This window comes from Euleptes europaea, chromosome 13 (assembly GCF_029931775.1).
Source record: "Euleptes europaea isolate rEulEur1 chromosome 13, rEulEur1.hap1, whole genome shotgun sequence".
Classification (NCBI taxonomy): domain Eukaryota; kingdom Metazoa; phylum Chordata; class Lepidosauria; order Squamata; family Sphaerodactylidae; genus Euleptes; species Euleptes europaea.
Window position 1 is genome coordinate 7832835 of NC_079324.1, and position 21934 is coordinate 7854768.

The 21934-nt window shown below is 43.0% G+C and overlaps 1 protein-coding gene across 1 annotated transcript; it reads right to left on the reverse strand.

The window, feature by feature from the left end:
* Positions 1-1096: 1096 nt before the first annotated feature.
* LOC130486497 (homeobox protein CDX-4-like) lies at positions 1097-20220 on the reverse strand. The gene is made up of 3 exons (XM_056859772.1): positions 19818-20220; positions 2214-2359; positions 1097-1303 (listed from the first exon to the last, which is right to left on the reverse strand). The coding sequence occupies exons 1-3, from the start codon at positions 20218-20220 to the stop codon at positions 1097-1099; spliced, it is 756 nt and encodes a 251-aa protein (XP_056715750.1).
* Between the last annotated feature and the right edge of the window lie 1714 nt (positions 20221-21934).

A 21934-nucleotide genomic window follows, 5' to 3' on the forward strand; every position in this document is an offset into this window, starting at 1 on the left:
TGAGAGTCGGCAGGCAAACATGCAAGCGCGCGTATACACCGTGGCACGTCACTACCTTTTATCTGCTGTCAGCCTTTTAAGGGTCCTGCATGTTTCCTTTGGTGTGGGAGCATCAACAGCTGGTTTTGATGCTGTCAGTTGAATGCTTCTGTGTTTTGCTTCTTCCTTTCGGAAGACCAGAAGTAAAGCATGACACTATCACCATTTTAAATCGGCATACCTGCCCAGCACTTTACACAGGAGACCTTAAGACCATGGTCTGAAGACATCAAACATGATGAGAAAGATCATGTTTGGTTTTTCTCACCTCCCTTTCCCTCCTTTTTAAAAAAAATCCAGCCTGATGAAAATTTCTGGAGAACGTGAAAGCATGTGTGTTATGTTGGATGGTCCTAATAAAAGGTTGTGTGTGGCCATTGTGTTGGGGTCTGGTCTGATGGTGCTTTTTGGGACGTTAGTTGTAAGAAAGCCTTGCAGTGAATCTGTTGATAGTCTTCTCTATCCTTTATCCACCTTGTGAAATGGAGCTTGTTTCTGCCCCATTATCAGCTAATCAGCAGTATCCACATAAAATTAAAATCAGTTTCTAGGATTTCCTGGGTGTTAGAATTAGGTGGGCGTATAATACAAAGTTTCCTTTGACATTAGCATTTGATTTTAGTGTTTTACTTGATCTGTTACACAGAAATGTCAATCAAACGGTTATACTTAAAAACTGTAACTCACAGTGGTTAGGGAACATGTCTGCTGTATGAGAAAGATCATACTTGATTAATGATTATTTCTGACTGCTGAGGCGCCTATTATTAGACGTTTGCCAGTAACAGACTTCCCATATAAGCCATCTAGCACTAAGCTGAATGCTGCAGTCATTTCACCTGTATGCCATTGGCTGAAGCAAAAAATATGTATACTTTCTATTTTTAGGTAGTGACTCATAGTAAGAGGAGTTTCTGATATCTTCGAGGACTTTCAAGTACTTTGAATATATTCCCTGTACTTGAGCAGGGATAGAAACTCAATGTGGAGAAAGAAACATGCTTGACACCTATGAATCCGAAGTTTCTGGAAGAAATGCAAACAGGAATCCTGGATGTCAGTCAGCAACTGTGACCTGCTGGATTTCAATAGGCTGCAGTCCATTAATTGTATGTGATGGTGGGAATAAAGTGGCTGACAATTCAGCTGGACTGACAGAACCCGAGTCACTCTGAATGGATCCACTGCTTCCGTCAAACTGAGAGATTTTCTTTTTGATCATTTTCCTCTCCTTGGCACGGCGATTCTGGAACCAGATTTTCACCTGAAATATTATGAATAATGCTTGTTTGTTCATTGATAGAATTGGTGCTGCTGTTGTATTGTAGGTAATATGGTTGCCAGTCTCCAGGTGGGGCCTGAAGAGCTCCAGACTACAGAGATCTGTTCCCCTGAAGAAAATGGCTGCTTTAGAGGGTGGACTCTATGGCATTATACCCTGCTGAGATATTTCCCCTTCCCAAACCCCACTTTTCCCAAGCTAAGTCCACAAATCTCCCAGCATTTCCCAATCTGGAGTTGGCAACCCTAGTAAGTAGCCTTGGAAATAAATCAGCTGACCTAGGAGAATATTAAGAGATCCAGTGTGGTATAGTGGCTAAGAGCAGCGGACTCTAACCTGGAGAACCAGGTTCGATTCCCCACTCTTCCACATGAACCTTGGGCCAGTCACACTTCTATCATAACTCTCTCAGGCAGGCAATGGCTAACAACCTCTGAAAATCTCTTGCCTTAAAAACCCTACGGGGTCACCATAAATAAGAGGATAATATTTAGGAAGCTGTCTCTCCAGACCTGTGTTAGTAGTCTGAAAGAAAAGAACCAGCAGTCTGAAAGAAAAGAACCCGCTCACTTCAAGTTTACAAAAGCTTCCTTGCCTGCTCATAGAAGTGATAGTTGTTCATCACAGCTTATGTATTTTATTGTATCTCTAGCTTACCTTCCTCACTGAGGCTCAAGGCAGATTACAGAATACAGAACAATCAGACAGCAGAGAAGCCAAATGAACCTGCAGTAGCAGACAGCAGTATTGTTCACCCATGTGGGCCCCAGAAAGGACAAGTGAATAGCGTCCTACTCCACCCACTCACCACTGCAGAGCTTTTAGTTACAAATAATTTTGGCTAAACGGTGCCCACTGACTATCAAAACTAACCCACAAGGTCTCCGTATACCTGTCTCTCTGATAGTCCCAAGTATGCAGCAAGTTCAGACTTCCTTTTAATGGTTATGTATCTGTTGCAGTGAAATTCTTTCTCCAGCTCAAGTCTCTGCTGCTCTGTATAAACGACTCGATACTTTTCCTTTGTCCTAGTTTTACCTGTTTTAAGACAAAACATGTATTTATTGGTCATTTTCAACCGCGAGTGTAGACTACTCAAACGAGCAATAACCAGGAAACATAGAGAATTCAGAAGGAACAATACTATTTCAGTATTGAAGGAATTGTTAGCTATTATTGGTCATTTTCAAGGTTGTTCCTAATGCTTGGAGCATCCCTGTGATGCCACCTCTCTTGCTTCCTGCAAATCCCTCCACAAGCCCCGTGAAGATTTTTGTCAATTCCTTAGTTCTGATCCCTAACCAATTCCTTAGTTCTGATCCCTGAACTGTCCAGAGTACTGTCCAGAGTAGCTGCATTTGTGTTTCCCCTGCTCCTCTCTTCTCTTGGTGGTTGTGCCTCTCATCTGCCTTCCTGCCTCTCATCTGCCTGCTCTCCTTCTTTTTCCGGGTTGTGGGCGTTTGGGTGGGGTCCAGATCAGGGTGAGGATCAGCTGCCCCTGTTGCACATTGGCTAAGACCACCACTGCACAGCAATTACCTGTTGAATGACTAGGGCCTCACAGCTCTGTGAACACCTGGCCTCAGGAATGCCTGAGGCTGCTGGGACCAGAGAAACGGGTGTCAATGAAGCATTGTAGTGAATTAGGGGATTTTATTACTTCTGTCCATGAATGTAAAGTATAGAGGAGCATGGAGAATAAGCCCTTTTTAGTGGGCTGTACATGCCATTTATGTGAATGGAAGTCAATGGGGATGAGGTTTCAAATTGGTATTGCAATAAGCTGTAGTCTGAGAGGGGCTGGAGTACAGTGAGTCAAAGATCAAGTTATAAATTCAGGATGGCTGCTGCTGTGAAACTTGCCTGTGCCAACCAGTCACTTGGTTGCCTAAAAAGGTAAAGGTAGTCCCCTATGTGCCCTCACCTGGATGGCCCAGGCTAGCCTGATCTTGTCAAATCTCAGAAGCTAAGCAGGGTCAGCCCTGGTTAGTATTTGGATGGGAGACCACCAAGGAATACCAGGGTTGCTGTGCAGAGGAAGGCACCGGCAAACCACCTCTGTTAGTCTCTTGCCATGAAAACCCCAAAAGGGGTCGCCATAAGTCGGTTGCGACTTGACGGCACTTTACACACACACACACACACACACAGTCCCCTATGTAAGCACCAGGTTATTAATGACCCATGGGGTGATGTCCTGTCCCAACGTTTACTCAGCAGACTATGTTTATGGAGTGGTTTGCCATTGCCTTCCCCAGTCATCTACACTGTACACCCAGCACACTGGGTACTCAGTCTACCAACCTCGGAAGGATGGAAGGCTGAGTCAACCTTAAGCTGGCTACCTGAAACTGACTTCTGTTGGGATCAAACTCAGGTTGTGAGCGGAGCTTTTGACTGCAGTACTGCAGCTTACCACTCAGCACCAAAGGGCTCCTTAAGCCAGTCAGAATCTGTATAAACGCTCTGCCCCCCCCCCCCACAAGACCTACCACGGAGAGTTATAAGAATTATAGGATAATACATGTGAAGTGCTTTGAACATTTCTAGAGTGTTGTATACATGCAAAGTATTATTTTTTACTCAATATTGTGCTGCATATTTTATAAACAGCTCAAAGAAACTCAGAAAGGTTAATCATCTTACAGCTCAAAGAAACTCAGAAAGGTTAATCATCTTAAGCAAGATGACAACAGAATTAAATTTAGTGTTAATATCTCTGTCTCTACTGAAGGGAAGAAAAAAACTAAAGGTCTTTGCATATTATGGTGCCTCGTTCAAATGTGGACAGGTGTGTGTTAATTGCTTGCCTTGTGCTGGGAATTAGTTTATAAAAATAATTCGCTAATTGTGAAAAATTGGTGCCCAGAGTTATTTACAATCAATAGGTAGGATAATGAGCAGTGTGTGTGGATATTTACATTCACTGAGTAGACCTATATTAAGCAATAAGTATGCCATTCACAAATGTATTTATTTTCATTTTACTTCATTTGTACCCAGCCCTTCTCCCTAATGGGGACCCAAAGCAGCTTACATTGTTCTCCACTTCTCCATTTTATCCTCCCAACAATCCTGTGAGGTAGATTAGGCTGAGTGTGTGACTGGTCCAAAGTCACCTGCTTGCATCTCACAGAATATGTGCATAAGACCAGTCCTTAACATCATAGCCTGAAAAAAATCTGCTTTCCACACTTCTATGCCCTGACATGGATGACCCAGGCTAGCCTAATCTCATCAGATCTCAGTAGCTAAACAGGGTCAGTCCTGGTTAGTACTTGGATAGGAGACTGCCAAGGAATACCAGGGTCACTATGTAGAGGAAGGTACCTCTGTTAGTCTCTTGCCTTGAAAAGCCTACTGGGTTGCCATAAGTCGGCTGCAACTTGACGGCACTTCACACACACCTCTATTTAAAGTTTGTGACATCCAGCCTGGTGAAGAGCGCTGCACAATGCATTCTTGGTTTTTTTTGTTGATGATCAAAGAAACATATAATAAATTATTGATCAGACAGCAATCATGTCTAGAACTTCTAAAATTAACTTCTAACCTCTTCATAGAATCATTGATCACAGAATCATAGAGTTGGAAGGGACCACCAGGGTCATCTAGTCCAACCCCCTGCACAATGCAGGAAATTCACAACTACCTCCCCCCCCCACAACTCTAGTGACCCCTACTTCATGCCCAGAAGGTGCCAAGATGCCCACACTCTTCTGTGGAAGAGGTTGAAAATATATTGAATGGCACCAATGAAACCAATTGAAATTTAAGGGCTCAGTGCTAAAGCCAGTCTGTAAACTGCTAAGGATAGCAACTAACCTCACTTCCCCCTCCCCCCCAGTATAAATTGGAGATGTGAATGGAAATACATACGCATATCCAGAGATATGTTGGCACAGCCACTGTAAAGTTAGCATAGGTGCAGTGGTCTAGGAGCCAGTTATCCTTTCCTTTCCTTTTATCCCTTAGAAGCTCCTTGATCAATTGATCTTGAGCAGCATATATCTAGTGTTGGAGGGATATAAGGACTGAAACAAATCTTGCCACTGACAATGTAGCCTTGGGGTCCCTATCACTTAGTAAAAAAGGCATTATGTCAGTCACAGAAGCATTGGATTTGTATATTAAAAGGGGGGAAATATAGCGCGATCGAAGTTCCTCGTAAAAGCGGCATTCCAAAAGGGCATGGGCTAATGAGTCAATAGAGCCAGAAGAGCAAGGGCAGATCCTGTCTGAGTATGGTATATTCAGAATTCTGCCCTGCATTACCATAGAAGGGTTAGCATTCAATCTAGCCAAGCAAAAAGCTCTACAGAGACGAGGAGTTGTCAGATAAGGCAGGCAGACCACGTGGAGGGGGTATTCCGAAGAACTGGGATGAACAGACGCGACGAGCACGAAAAGTAGTGCTGTTATAATCGAGCTCTTTAATGTGCTTTTTAATTTTGGTGAAAGCTTCAGTTTTCCCAAGATCTGATAACATATCCTGTGAGAAGCCCAACAACGCCAGTTTCTCATCTAAGATTTTTTGCCATGAGGATTTAAAAGGGTCATGCTTCAGAGTAGCAGGAGCCAGTTATGGACAGTGCCCAGGAAGGATGAGAACAATAAAGATTTGCAGGGAGTGACATGTATGCGAGGAAACATAAACTCATGGGTAAGTCGGGGCACCTAAACTATGGATTCCAATATCTGTACACTAATGTGCAGGGTATGGGAAACAAGCAGGAAAAACTCGACGCCCTAATACAGAAAGGGGATTTTGACCTAATAGGCATTACTGAAACTTGGTGGGATGTCTCTCATGATTGGAATATTAACATTGAGGGGGAAAGTTTTTTTAACAAATCATCAAACAGCCCTTGAGCATTTAGAAACGATGGGTCTGATTACTAAGAGTCAGCACGGGTTTCTCAACAACAGGTCATGTCAGACTAATCTCCTTTTTTGAGAAAGTTACTATCTTACTGGATCAGGGGAATGAAGTAGACATAGTTTATCTTGATTTCAGTAAGGCTTTTGATAAGGTTCCACATAATATTTTTGTTCACAAATTGGGAAAATGTAATTTAGATCCTATTACTGTTAAGTGGATCTGTAACTGGTTGACAGATCGCACCCAAAAAGTGCTTGTTAATGGTTCCTTGTCCACTTGTAGAGGAGTGATTAGTGGAGTGCCTCAGGGATCAGTCCTGGCCCCTGTGTTGTTCAACATCTTTATAAATGGTTTGGATGAAGGAACAGAGGGGATGCTTATTAAATTTGCAGATAATACTAAATTGGGAGCGGTAGCAAATACAGTAGAAGACAGAGCCAGGATACAGGATGATCTTGACAGGCTGGAGAATTCTGAACATGAGTCAGCAGTGGGATGCGGTAGCTAAAAAGGCAAATGCAATCTTGGGTTGTATCAACAGAAGTAATAGTGTCCAGATCACGCAAAGTGATGGTATCGCTTTGCTCTACTTAGAGCTCACCTAGAGTACTGTGCTCAGTTTTGGGCACTGCAATTTAAGAAGGATGTAGAGAAGCTGGAATGTGTCCAGAGGAGAGCAACAAAGATGGTGAGGGGTCTGGAGACCAAGTGCTATGAGGAAAGGTTGAAGGAGCTGGGTATGTTTAGCCTGAAGAGGAGAAGACTGAGAGGGTATGTGATAACCATCTTCAAGTACTTGAAGGGCTGTCATAGAGAGGATGGTGCCGAGTTTTCTGTTGCCCCAGAAGGTCGGACTAGAACCAACTGGTTGAAATTAAATCAAAAGAGTTTCCGTCTAGACATTAGGAAGAATTTTCTAACAGTGGTTCCTCAGTGGAACAGGCTTCCTTGGGAGGTGGTAAGTGCTCATTTCCTGGAGGTTTTTAAGCAGTGGCTGGATGTCCATCTGTCAGCAATGCTGATTCGATGACCTTAGATCATGAGAGGGAGGGCATCTTGGCCATCTCCTGGGCATGGAGTAGGGGTCACTGGAAGTGTGGTGGAGAGGTAGTTGTGAATTTCCTGCATTGTGCAGGGGGTTGGACTAGGCGACCCTGGTGGTCCCATCCAACTTTATGATTCTAGGATCAAACTACCTCTCCTGAGCCTCCTGCCAGCATTAGTATAATGTTATGCTAACAAAAAGGGTAGCACCAGAGTAAACACTCCCCTCTAGCTTAACAGGAATGAGAGACAGCTCCACCATGCCTCTACAGCTGTAGCACAGCTAAATCTGCAGTCAATCAAGCTCTGTTAAGCTCTACCTAAACTCCAACCATGTTTCAGATTTTCAACTGTTGCACGGGGTTCCATTCCCTGTCAAGTGAGCTGTGGATGTTGTGTGGTAGCATTGGATCAGCCATGCTTCCTTCCATGTGTGGACCTGTCAAAATGGCTGGTGTTTAGAGGAAGGGATTCTACCCACTGTTTTTAGAATTCCTTGGAGTGTGGAACAAGTGCTGTGTTTCCTGTGTTCCTTTCTTGTTCCTTTCGTGTTCCTGTTTTGTGAGTTGGTTCAGGCTGGGGTTCTGCATTAGTTGTCTGCATCCCTGTATGACTGGCATAGGAGTATTGTTGGCATGGCACTCTACGACTGATGATTGTGAGCATCATTGCTTGTGCAATTTCTCGGCTCTCAGCTTCTTGGTAGTTGGGTCATATTGAAAATATTTTTTCTCTGCTTAGTGAGCATAGGAGATAAACCAGCATCCAGGGTTTAGGATAGCACTAGGGTTGCCAACTCCAGGTTGGAAAATTCCTGGAGATTTGGGGGTTTAGCCTGGGGAGGACAGGGTTTGGGGGAGGGGAGACCTCAGCAGGTTACAATGCCATTGAGTCCATCATCCAAAACAGCCATTTTCTCCAGGATAACTGATTTCTGTAGTCTGGAGATCTAATTCCGGCAATCCTAGATAGCACTGATAGGCTGCAAAGTGCCCAAGAAATGTACATTTCCTTACAGTCTTAGGAGAGGGAAGCAACACTTCAGGCATATGCTAACTGGAAAATATGTACAAATGTTGTTTTCTGATTTTTTACTTTCAAAATAAATCATCTTTTGGGTTAGAGAATCCAATGTACTACAGGAATTGAGTGATGCTCCAGTGCAGAGGTACACATATCTCAGTGTTGGGTTATGTGAGTTCTAATAATTTAGCAGCAGGGACAAATTGGACCACTGTGATGGTCCTAGAGCAAATGCAGAGCCCATTACCTCTCCCTACCTACGGCTGGGTCCAAGTCAGGCTGTCCTGGACCAGCTGATGGTGGCATGGGAGGAGATGGGTGAGTCTATGGCCATAGTTGCCCCTGGCCCGGTTTGGGCAGCCCTGTAGAGCACTGGGTCACCGAGAGCATTCCAGGTGTGGTAATGGGCCAATCTGCCATCTAAGTAGCAAGCCATACCTACAGCCTTAACCTCTGCATGGTTTTGATAGTAAGTTACTTCAAATTCATATTTAGGAGTGTGAAAATGGTATCATGAGCAAATAGCTGCTCTCCTTGTACTGATTTCTTTTGATCCAAGAAGAGAGAAGTGGAAGATGTGCCCTGAGAGGGCTGGACGGCTTATGATGAATCATTAACCCTTTCCTTTGACATGAATGGAAAACTCCTTACAATATATTGTAGTTCTTCCTCTATCAAAGTTTTCCAATGTTGATTTGGGTCTTTTAAAATCCTTCTGATCTTCTGGGTTGTTTTTGATGTGAATGTTTTGGAACAAAATGTAAGACAAAGACCCTTTTAAAGTGGTTCCCTAAGCTCCATTGAGGTGTTAAGATGAAGCACACGCCACACAAAAGATTGGCAAGATTTTATCAAGAGAACTCTTTTCACATTCAGAAACACAAGCCAATTGGTTTGGAATTTACGAGCCCTAAACAAATGTCAACATCTCTTTCATGTCCGGGAAAACAAGAGGGCAAGTAGGTGGAGGACCATTTTTTTAAAACTGAGTTGTGCAAAATTTCAAACCAGTTCAGCTGGATCCAGAAGGTTTCTTTAGTACAGTAAGGAGAAGTACTTAACTAGATCAATACATCATTTGGAGTGGATTGTAAAGGCTGGTTGGTCACTGCTATTGAACTCCCACCCAAAAGCTCAGAGAGACTTACTTCTGAATCAACCTGCACAGGTCATGCTTTAGATTGGCTTTTTATATGAACCTATGTTTATGAATGAATAGTTTTATTTGCATATAGCCATAGGCCATTACAAGCATGTCAACAATACCACAAATACATAAAGGAAAATACTAGGTTAATAAAATGCTAAATTGATAATAAATATACATAATAAATCTATGCTAAATGGATGCATACAGAGCAATAGTAACTAAAAATTGTGGCGGTGTCCCGATCAGCCAATGAGACCTGGCAACCATTAAAATCAACTTGGAAGTATCAGCTCTCTTAGCAACCATATTGGACCTTATTTTCTTTGCCCACAGGGAAGTCCTATAAGAAACAAACCCATCAGAGTCTTTTAACAAAAATACTAATTTCTCAGCACTAGGACAAGTGTTTAGGCCAGAAACCCACCCGGCAAGAAATTAAGCCCTGGGTTCCACAAACAGAGGGCATTCAGATAAGTAGTGGTATAAGTCCTCCAGAGCAGACGTTCCACAGGTGCAAAAATGTTGATCTTTTGGAATTCGGCAATAACACCCGGTCAATACAGCTGTTGGCATTGTTTGAAACCATAGGGATGTAAAGGGTGCTCTGAGGTTTGGATTTCATACGTTGGCTAAATAAGAAGCTCTAAGATGGTCAGTTTTGAAAAGTTTAAACTTTAGAAAGGGAGATTAAGGCCATATCATCCGCGTATAATAGGACCGAGATTTTTTTTTATGTCCGAGTGAGGGTGGAACAGAATATGGACCTGACAGCCTCTCAATGATATATTTATAAACAAATTAAATAACAAGGGCATGTACCCATGTGTATGGAGCACATCAAGTAGGTATCATCCATTTTCCAGAGTTTATTCAACTGCCCAAGTTAGACCATTACATTACGGGTATTTCAGTTTCCGAACCAATTAAGGTCTTAACCTTGTGAAAGCAAGCATGTAATATGCAACTCTGTTGTCCTTGTAGCTCCTGTATAGCACAGAAACAGATCTGGGGGGGGGGCATGAGGAGAGGAATAGTTTTTCCTGTTCCCTTTGGTCATAAAATTCACACAGCAGTTCTGAAGACAACCCAGCTAAGAGAAAGCTTGCCTCTCTCTCCCCACTCCTTTTGTTTGCTGTGAAAATTGGCACCCTTTCCGGCAATATAACTGCTGAAGAAAAGAGGAGAAGGATGAGACTAGGATACATATCAAAGCCCAAAGAAGTGTTAAAAGGGTCTGTAGCTCAGTTTGAGAAGTCTCAGACCCGAATGCAATGTAGACATACATGTCCCAACTTACTTGCAAAGGAAAATTAATACTCGTGTGCTGTTTCTTTCTTTTTACCTAAGTTAGGGAAGTCTTTCATCTTACTGGCAGCCTGTGTCTGTGTGCCTATCTGGTTGTGGTGGCAGGGGCACCTTTTTGGGAAGAGGCTATGCCATTTCTTCCCCTCCCTCTACAACATTTCATTCACACCACATGTAATTATTTGGGGGACTATAGATCTGGTCACCTTGCTGGTTCCAAAACCCACCTGTCCAAACCCTTAGGGGTTACAAATTCCAGTGGGAGAGCTGCGCTAGTTTGTTGCACCAAAACCAAACCAGAATCAAGTACAGCGTTAATGACTCCCAGGTTTACTGAAGCATAAGCTTTCATGGGTTAGAGACCACTTCATCAGGCACATGAAGTAAAACCACAGGCAGTAAAAACATATGCACAGCAGACTGGGGAGGGGGAGTTGTGACAAAGTGGTTAAAAGTATGAATTTCAAAAGGTATAGTGTGTCATATTGCTATGCAAAAGTCAACAATATGTAAGATAAGCGCTCTGACCATTCACAACAGCTGTAATTGGTGATAACGCTATTTTATATTTATTTAAAATAGATCCTGCCTGGTCTACAGGACTCAATTCAGCTAAGAAACATGTTGCACGTCTTTATGCCTTAGTTGATCGCCAAGGTTGATTCGGTCTTAGTTAACACATTTATTTCTACTGATCATTCTAATTCATCAATTTCTCACTCGTCTTCCCCTTTGAAGTGTCTTAGTTGAAGAAGGGTGACTTACTCGTCAGTGGCAGCGTAGGGCCCTGGCAGATTGAAACCACCTGCCACAGGTATCTGAGGTTTGACATTGGTGACGCCAAATTTATGTCCATTTACACTTTTACATAAAGGGCATGGTTGACAGATGATTGCATGTATCATGTAGGAGAGTGAGCAAACTGCACTGGTCTTAAGTCAGGGCTTTCCAGCCTTGCTTAAGGTGGATTGCTTCCGTGGTGCTAACATTATATTTTCTTTTGAAATCTGTTCCCATGTTTTCCTCCTGGGTTTCACAAGCACTGCTACAGGTGGTAAGAACACAACTGTATTAGTTGGCATGAATGTCAGCAATGGAATAAAACAAACTAAGATTTATTGATTGTGTACAAGCTCATCAACCAAGGCCACTCCCTCTCTTACCTGGGGTCATCACTCTGATGTGACAGCATGTATGGCTCATATTAAGGAGCTCAGTCATACGTTTTTTAGGGGTTAGTGACACCAAAGGTAGGTGTTTAAACGATAATGTTATCTTTTTTAAATAGTTAAAAAGGAATGTTTACATATATACCTCTCATACATACCACCATGAATTTTCTATATCCAGAGGTGCCATTTTAGCTTTTAGGGTGTTTTTAAATGGTGGTGGTAATGTTCAACATTTGTGGTTTCAGAGGGTAGCCAAGTTGGTCTGCAGTAGAAAAGGCAGATTCGAGTCCAGTAGCACCTTAGAGACCAGGTTTTGTGGTACCACCACTGTGCAAGGGAGGATCTCTGGTCCCCTGATGGAAAGATGATTTCACATGGCCCTGCTCCCCCTTGTCATGCCCCCACTGTGCTGGCTCTCTCTCTCTCTGCCCACAACTGACTCTTGCCAGGTTGCATTGTGTTGATGTATGGGTCTGAATAACCTGGCTGTTTAATGAATAGAAGGTGTGGCATTGCCCCAATTGCAGTGGCCTTGGGGGCTGATCCTCTTCACCATGACTGCTTTGGGAGGCTGCAGGGCTGGAATTACAGGAGGAGCATAATAGCCTGCTTTGCTCAGGGCTGTGGCCAAAGGCTGTAATGCAGCAGCTAATGAATGGAAGCCTTGGCCTTAAAGCAACACTCCCATTGGTTCAGCTGGAATAAATAGCCCAGTGGGAGGAAGGGGCAAGCCTGGTTCAAATCTCAACTTAGCTGCAAATTCCCTTGGCAGTTTCAGGCAAGCTGCTGAGTTCACAGCACCAACCGTCCTTCCGTAATCTGACTGTTTGGCCCTTCAGTTTGCTGAGAACATTTCCAATGGGATACTGCCCTGGGGGGCCACCTGGCAGCCAGGGCCAAGTTGGCAGTTCCAGAGGCCTCACAGCCTGGAGCTGGCTGGCAGTGTCCCGCTGCATCCTCCCCTACCACTGCCAGCCTGGTCTGTGTGGCCCTTGGCTTAGACCTGCCTGCTAGCAATAGGCAAACCGGTGTCCATCATCCTTGCCATCCCTGCTGGCAGGGACTGAGCTGGAGAACCCATCTTCTGGGACCTTTGAATGTCCCACTCCAGCCGAGAAAATGGGGCTTAGGGCCTATGTATCTGAAGTGCTTCAGACAAAAGTAGTCTGTGCTAAAGAGTATTATTTTCATTTCCTGAAGAAGGTTTATCAAAAGCATAAATCTCAGAACTTCTTTCAACACAGAGGGTGCTCTAGGAATTATTCCAGTGTAAGAATTTATATGGAAAACATTGTGTACAGTAAAAATAATACGGAACAGTCTAGGAACATAATCCTGGTAGTTCCTACCTACAAATCCTGGAAAATGCATATAGATTTTCAGATCCTACATAAACCTCTGTGTGTATGGATTTTCAGTTCTAGCATATTTTCCCCTCTCTTCCTCCAATCCTTGATTCTCCCCTCCTATATTTTAACAGCCTGTCAGAGTAAGTTGTCCTGAGGAAAAGTGACAAGCTTAAGGTCAGTTAGTAAGCTTTCTGGCTGGATGAGGATTTGAACTCAGGTCTCAGCAATGCTAGTCTGACACTGGCTCTGTAGTAGAACAACTGTTTGCTATGCAGAAGGTCCCATTTTTAATCCCCGGCATCTTCAGCTGAAAGGATCAGGTGGCAGGTGATGTGAGAGACCTCTGCCTGAGACCCCGGAGAGCTGCTGGCAGTCTGAGTAGACAATACAGATGTTGACAGTCAGATGTTCTGATTCAGTATAAGGCAGCTCTGTGGGTATGTGTTCACTGTACCACCCAACCACTGCTTTCTGGTGGGATGCATCCTGAGGGTCTGGGGAAGTTGGTGTATACTTTTGATACCTGGCATACAGGTTTCTCTGGATGAAAATCAATGGCATATTTCCCTTGCTTAAAGAGCCAGTGGTGTAGTGCTGTACTAGGATCTGGGAGACCCAGGCTCGAATCCCCACTCTGCCATGTAAGCTTGCTGGGTGACTCTGGGTCAATCACACACGCTCAGCCTAACCTACATCACAGGGTTGTTGTGAGGATAAAATGGAGGAGAAGACAATTATATAAGACACCTTGGGTCCCCATTGGGGAGAAAGCTGGCATATAAATGAAGTAAATAAATAATATATACCCTGAAAATGATATATGCCTGTTGTATAAATGAATTATGGATAAATGAGTTTAATAAATAATATAATAAGTCTTGACCAGAACAATGGACAATCTTTCTCCTTGCTGCTCTAAGAAAGTGCAATCGATGGTGACTCCTAGCTTTTCCCCCTGCCCTTTACCCAGCCTGTCAGAGCTCAGGAAGCAGCATTGCCTTTCCCTTGGCAATTCTGCTTGGATTCCTCTGTTCCCTTCAGCTGTAGATGGGCTGCATGAGGGAATTCCTGAGCATTCCTTCTTACTCATTAGGAAGATATTTTTGCACAGGTATTGGCTGGGAAGGGGAATAAAAGCTGCACAAGAGAATAGATTCAGAGTTGGAAGGACCACCTGGGTCATCTAGTCCAACCCCCTGCATAATGCAGGAAATTCACAACTACCTCCCCCCTACACCACCAAAGACCTCTACTCCATGCCCAGGAGATAGCCAAGATGCCCTCCCTCTCATGATCTGCCTAAAGTCATAGGATCAGTGTTGGTGACAGATGCCATCTAGCCTCTGCTTAAAAGCCTCCAGGGAAGAAGAGCCTACCACTTCCTGAGGAAGGCTGTTCCACTGAGGAACCGCTCTGTTAGAAAGTTCTTCCTGATGTTTAGATGGAAACTCTTTTGATTGAATTTCAACCTGTTGGTTCTGGCCCGACCTTCTGGGGCAACAGAAAACTTGGCACCATCCTCTATATGACAGCCCTTCAAATACTTGAAGATGAATATCATATCACCTCTCAGTCTTCTCTTCAGGCTAAACATACCCAGCTCCTTCAGCCTTTCCTTATAGGACTTGGTCTCCAGACCCATCACCATCTTTGTTGCCCTCCTCTGGACACGTTCCAGCTTGTCTACATCCTTCTTAAATTGCAGTGCCCAAAACTGAACACAATACTCTAGGTGAGGTCTAACCAGAGCAGAGCAAAGCAATACCATCACTTCGCGTGATCTGGACACTATACTTCTGTTGATATAGCCCAAGATTGCATTTGCCTTTTTAGTTACTGCATCACACTATTGACTCATGTACAGTGTTTGGTCTGTTAAGACCCCAAGATCCTTTTCGTACACACTACTGCTAAGACAAGTCTCCACCATCCTATAATTATGCATTTGATTTTTCCTACCTAAATGCAGAACTTTACATTTATCTCTGTTGAAATGCATTTTATTAGTTTTGGCCCAATTCTCCAGCCTGTCAAGTTCATCCTGTATCCTGGCTCTGTCTTGTACCGTATTTGCTACCCCTCCCAATTTAGAATCATCTGCAAATTTAATAAGCATCCCCTCTATTCCTTCATCCAAATCATGTTGAACTACACAGGGCCCAGGACTGATCCCTGAGGCACTCCACTAGTCACTCCTCTCCAAGTGGATGAGGAACCATTAACAAGCACTCTTTGGGTGCGATCTGTCAACCAGTTACAGTTATCTGTCAACCAGTTACAGATCCACCTAACAGTAATAGGATCTAAATCAGATTGTCCCAATTTGTCAACAAGAATATTATGTGGAACCTTGTCAAAAGCCTTACTGAACTCAAGATAAACTATGTCTAGATAAACTATGTCTATTGCATTTCCCTGATCCAGCAAGGTAGTAACTTTCTCAGAAAAGGAGATAACATTAGTCTGACAAGACTTGTTCTTGAGAAACCCATACTGGCTCTTAGTAATCTGATCCATTCTTCCTAAATGCTCAAGGACTGACTGATGATTTTGCCCTGAGGACTTTGTTTCATTTAAAGAAACTAGGTGTTTGTGAACTACCCCAATACCAATCCTAGGATGCAACTCCCCTCATCATGTGTCCTGTTTATGCACCATCTGCAAGAAAAGACTGAGGAAAAGTAGAAATTGAGCAGTTCTGCTCAATTTCATCTCCTGTTACAATTTCACTTTCCGGTCCCTGCAATGGGCTTATCTTGTCCTTGTTCTTATTCTTACTCTGTACATAGGAAAAGAACCCTTTTTTTTTGTAGTGTTTAGCATCTCCCACTAGTCTAAGCTCATAGCTTTCCTAACACTCTCCCTACAAGCACTAGTTATTTGTTATAAGAACCTCCTTCCACTTCCTATATTAGGCTTTTTTATTTCTCAAATCTTTAAAAAGCTGTTTATGGAAACACCCAGGCCTCTTTAGGATCCTCCCATTTTTCCTTCTCATAGAAATGGTTTGTGATTGCGCCTTCAGTGTTTCATTTTTAAGAAACCCCCACCCTTCTTGTACTCCCTTCTCCTTAAGTATTTCTGACCATAGGATTCTACCCAGCATAAGTTTAAGTTTGTTAAAATTTGCTTTCCTAAAGTCCAACCTATATGTCTGACTATGTACAGTTTTTCCTTTCCCCAAGATTGTAAATTCCAAGATTATATGGTCACTACTACCTAGAGTGCCTACTACTCTAGCAGATCCCCTTGTTTCCCTGTCCACTTTCTGGAATATGAAGTTGTCAGCAAGACAAGTCAGGAATTTATTGGATGTTGCATTTTTAGCAGAGTTGGACTTCCAACAGATATTCAGATAATTAAAATCTCCCATGACCACAGTGTCCCTTCTCTTTGAGAACTTTGTAATCTGGTCTAGGAGGGTCTCATCCAAGTCCTCTGCCTGGTTTGGTGGTTGATAGCAGACCCCCACCATAATATCACTATTATTTCTGACTCCTTTTATTTTTATCCATAGACTGTCAACTGGACTTCCACGCTCAGATTCATGTATTTCTTCACAAGTATACACATCTTTGACATATAATGCTACTCCTCCCCCCTTCCTCATCTGTCTATCCCTTTTAAACAAGTTGTACCCCTCAATCTTAATATTCCAATGATGAGTAACATCCCACCAAGTTACTTATTTTGCCTTTTAGGTCAAAATCCCTTCCTGTATTAGGGCTTTGAGTTCTTCCTGCTTGTTTCCCATACTCTGCGCATTAGTGTACAGACATCGGAATCCATGGTTTAGGTGCCCTGAGGTTTTTGCTTCTGTACTTGCCGAGGAGTTTATGTTTCCTCGCATACATGCCACTCCCTGGACATCTTTATTGTTCCCATCTCTGGTTATTGTCATCATACTAGGCTTTAAGTTTTGTCTTGCTCCCCTATAGGATTTAGTTTAAAGCCCTCGTTATCAGGTTTGCAAGGCTGTCACCAAACACATTTTTTCCTACCCTCATGAGGTGCAAACTATCTCCGAGTAGAAAAGCTTCATCTCAAAAACGTAAGCCATGGTCCAAAAACCTTTCTTGACAACACCATTTATGCAACCAGTCATTAATTTGTAGTATTCTTCTTTCCCTTCCTAAGAAGCATCTGGTCTGCAAAGCATCTACTAGTAAATATGTCCAAGACAGTCCCTTTTACATTTATTTTTAACTTAGTGTTTAATTATTTATTTATATATTCCAAATTTCTATCCCACCTTTCCTCTTCATTCAAGGTGGCTTACAATAATCGTTAAAACATCCCCAGCTAAAAATAAAAACAAAATGGGAAACCACAAATCTCTCTCCCCTTTTCCCCCTTAAAAGATGCCTACCATTCAAACCCCTTCAAAGCCCTTGGCAAAAAGGCAGGCCTTGTAAAGCCTCCTGAAGGTTTCCAAGGAGGGCCTCCCCTTATAAAGCCTGAATATCTCAAGCAATGCTTCAGCCTTTTCAGTGGCACAGAGTTTGGGAATGACAGCTTCAACAGAACTATTTGGAAAGCACCTCCCAAGTGACAAGCATTCCTGTGGTTCAATCTAAAACGCTGCTTTCTGAGATTTCTTTGTTGAATCACTAAGATTGCCCAGTAGGTGATTATTTTGTTGACTTTGGCTATTTCTTACATAAATCTTCATTTTTCATCACTTACTTGATTTCAAAATTTTTCACGATCTTCATCTCATTTACCCTGAAATCAGCCTTATGGGATGGAAAACCCCATTTTACAGATGGGAAACTGGCTGAGTGAATTTGGCCATTTTTGAGTGAGTACATCATACACATCTTGTTGTAACCCTTGCAAGGACTGCAAGACCTCACAGCATTGTTGTGAGGATACAGTGGAGTAGGGTAGAACCACAGAGGTTGCCTTCAGCTTTGTGGAGGGAAGGTAGGATGAAAATATTATAACACTGAAAATCCACACAGATGAAGGGCCAAATGTCGGATCTGAGAGTGGTTTGCTTTAAGCCTTTGCATGAGTTTGTGGCAGAGCTGAAATCACTCCTGCATTGAAAAGAGCAGGAAGGCTGAATTGTGATTTCAAATCAAGCTTCTTGCTTCCCCATCAAAAGCCTAATACAAGCACATTCAAAATTAAGGAAAGACGAGAATGGGATCGTTTCGGCAAAATAATACACAAGCTGCAAACCTGGGAGTAAGCCCCATTGAATACATTGGGATTTACTTCTGAGGAAACTGGTTTAGGATTGCTCCCTTAACATGCTAATCTCAGTTGGGAATGACACTGGAAGCAAGTGCGTTTTATTAGCCCAATCAATGTGGTTTGCCTCTGGTTACATGATCATTCTGTAATTACCCGTCTTTTCTTTGATACTTTTGGCATGCTTAAGGCACAATCAAGTCAATGTGCAGCACCCTTAAGTTTAATGGGGGGAGAAATTGGCTAGGATGTACCTTTACAGTATACAGTTTAGTGGAATTGCCGGCTCTCAGTCATTGCTAAACTTTGCATACATGCACAAAAGGGTACTTCTGGCATATCGTTTTTCACAAAGATGAGAACTTTAAATAACTCCAGAAATGGCATTTTTAAACAGATTACAAAAACAAAACAAAAACAGAGCTATTCTGCTGAATAATTAAATAAGCAAGACAGTAAATTACAGAGTTCTGGCAAATACTTTTAAGGCTCCCACTGATGAGCATCAGTAAAAAATACATTAGAATGAGGAAGATGGCTTGCTCAAAGAAATTCTGGAAGCTAAAATGACTGTATCAGTCATCTGCAAATTTTGAGATAGCAACCTACATATGCAGTACAATCCTAAAGAGAGTTACTCCAGACAAAGCCCATTCATTTCAATAGGTTTAGCCTGGAGTAATTATGTTTAGGACTGAACTCATGCACACATCCCACACCACACCCAAATGCTACAAACATTTTAATTTAAGACAGGGATTTATTATGGAAATCCACCTCTTTGTTTAACCTTTCCTAGATTGTCTTTATTGACAAAATTTGTTCTTTCTTTAATGATTGACACAATGTGTTTATTCATAAGACTATTTCTGATGTGCTGCTGACTCAGGCTGTGCAATCCTAAATAGAGTTTGACCCTTCTAAGCCCGTTTACTTCTATGGATTTAGAAGAGTATGATGCTGTTTAGGATTGGCCTGCAAACTTCTCAGATCTTATTCAAACTACCAGAACAATCAGCCATGCCATGACGAATTGGTTCAAGCATAGGTTAAAAAAAAGTCATGTTTCAAAATAATAGTCATGATCCAGCAACAGTTTGTTTTACCCTGTTCTTCCTGACAGAAGTGTAGAATTTTCCCCTCCTGTTGATTTCAGTAAGAGAACTGAGCCTGTGCTCATCATTAGTATCTCTTTGTCATTGATATCAGCAGGGCTTAGCAGCCTCTAACTTTGAAGGGATCATATGAAGTTTAGGCATTTCCTATTAGAAAAACAGAAAAAGCTGGTAAGGCTAGAAATGTGGTGTTTGGCACTCTTGGGCCCAGGTTCACATCAGACTGCCATAAGTAGGAAAGAACACACCACACTCACCCACACTGTTAGACGACCCAGTTTTCCTCATCCAGTCGTAAGACCTGAGCTTTTGATTCTGGGGAGAGCTGTGATCTGTATTAATGGTATCTATTGAAGAAGCTGCAGGATTCAGGGAGGTGTAATTGGAAGCAATATAGGAGGCCTGCCCAGGAGAGGATCCACTCACGCCAGAGGATCCAGAGCCATAGGTGTTCCAGTCCTCCCTTGGTAGGCTGTAGGGAGATCCCCAACTTCCCAAAGGCTGCCTGGGGTCTTCCATGTTTTCCACATGAAGGTATCCCGTGTAATCGGTATAAGGCGTCTCAGAGGCAAAGTTTTGTGCTAGCAGACTGTGGTAGTTGCTTCTGATGGGTCCTGGATACATGCTGGTTTCTTTTCCCGAAAGGCAGCTCACATGCATGATGAGTTTAACTGGTGAAAATACTTCGACATCCTGGTCCTTTCCCTATTCCCCCGGCACTTTAATGGGAAGGGTCATTTATTCCTGGTTGTGTCCTGTCACCCAGCTACTGGCGTTACCAACACTTGGTCTGGTGTCAGTCTATCTGCCTACTTAATTGCATTTGCATGCAAATGAAGGACTGACCATTCCGGCAACCCCACCTTTCTGCTGGCTTGCCTCTTCTCTTTTTTTTTGTTTGTGTTTTTGCATTTTTAGCCCAGTTCTGCTATAGCTATTTGTCAAGGGCTGTGCTTGCAAAAGAGGTGCAAATTATGATGAGTTCTTTCCCTTTTTGGAAGTGTGGGCTTTCCTTTGGGGTCCTTTGCACCTTGACACCATGCAAGCTAGCACATCTTTACTAATACCAAGAGAAAGTGAGGAAGTAAATGTCTCTTACAAATGAAAGTGAAGGGAAGTCAAAATCTCCCCTGCCTTTTTACACCAATTCACAATGAGTAGATTGTGGGAGCAGCATTTGTGGGTTATTGGATCCAGCTGGTGAGTTTGGGCACCATTAAGCTAGTGTGGTGAAGTAGTTAGAGCATTGGACTAGGTTCAAATTTTTACTCATTCCATGGAAGCTCGCTGGGTGACCTTGGGCCCAGCACACTCTGTCAGCTTAACCTACCTCACAGGGTTGCTCTGAAGATAAAGTGGAGGAAAAGAGAACAATGTCAGCTGCTTCAGGTCCCTATTAGGGAGAAAGCGGCGGGGGGGGGGAGGTAAGGGAGGTAAATACATAAATAAGGGCAGTAGGGCAGGACAGGGCAGACCCATGGGGAATGATCCATCAGGAAGTTCTCCTGGGCAAGCTTCATTGAAATGAATGTGAGTTGTGCAAGTTTGCAGTAGTTCATGGCTAAGCCCCGTGGCCCAGAGTGGTAAGCTGCAGTACTGCAGTCCGAGCTCTGCTCACGACCTGAGTTCGATCCCAACGGAAGTCGGTTTCAGGTAGCCGGCTCAAGGTTGACTCAGCCTTCCATCCTTCTGAGGTCAGTAAAATGAGTACCCAGCTTGCTGGGGGTAAAGAGAAGATGACTGGAGAAGGCACTGGCAAACCACCCCGTAAACAAAGTCTGCCTAGTAAACATCGGGATGTGACGTCACCCCATGGGTCAGGAATGACCCGGTGCTTGCACAGGGAACCTTTACCTTTTAAGGGACAACACAATTTTTTTTTCTGAAGAATTGTATTCCATGTTAAGTAGTGAGGGGGTTTCCATTTGGACTTTGGGCTATGGGAAGAGAGTAAAAGAGTAGCCTTGCTAAAGGTGACACTGAGTAAATTAGAAGAAAATCCCCTTTTTCTTTAGCTATAACATAAACTGACTGGTATATCTGGCATTAATGGTTTTATTTCTCCTGCCTCCTCTAGAGAAGGAGTTAAATCTCAGTGTTCTTATTAATTAACATTGGTGGGGGGGTGTTTCTCTGCACCCTAAAAATATATATCTTGGGGTATACCAGTATCGTGGACTGCCAAAAAAACAAATCAGTGGGTTATAGATCAAATCAAGCCTGAACTGACCCTAGAAGCTAAAATGACTAAACTGAGGCTATCGTATTTTGGTCACATTATGAGAAGGCAAGAGTCACTAGAAAAGACAGTCATGCTGGGAAAAGTTGAGAGCAGCAGGAAAAGAGGAAGACCCAACAAGAGATGGATTGACTC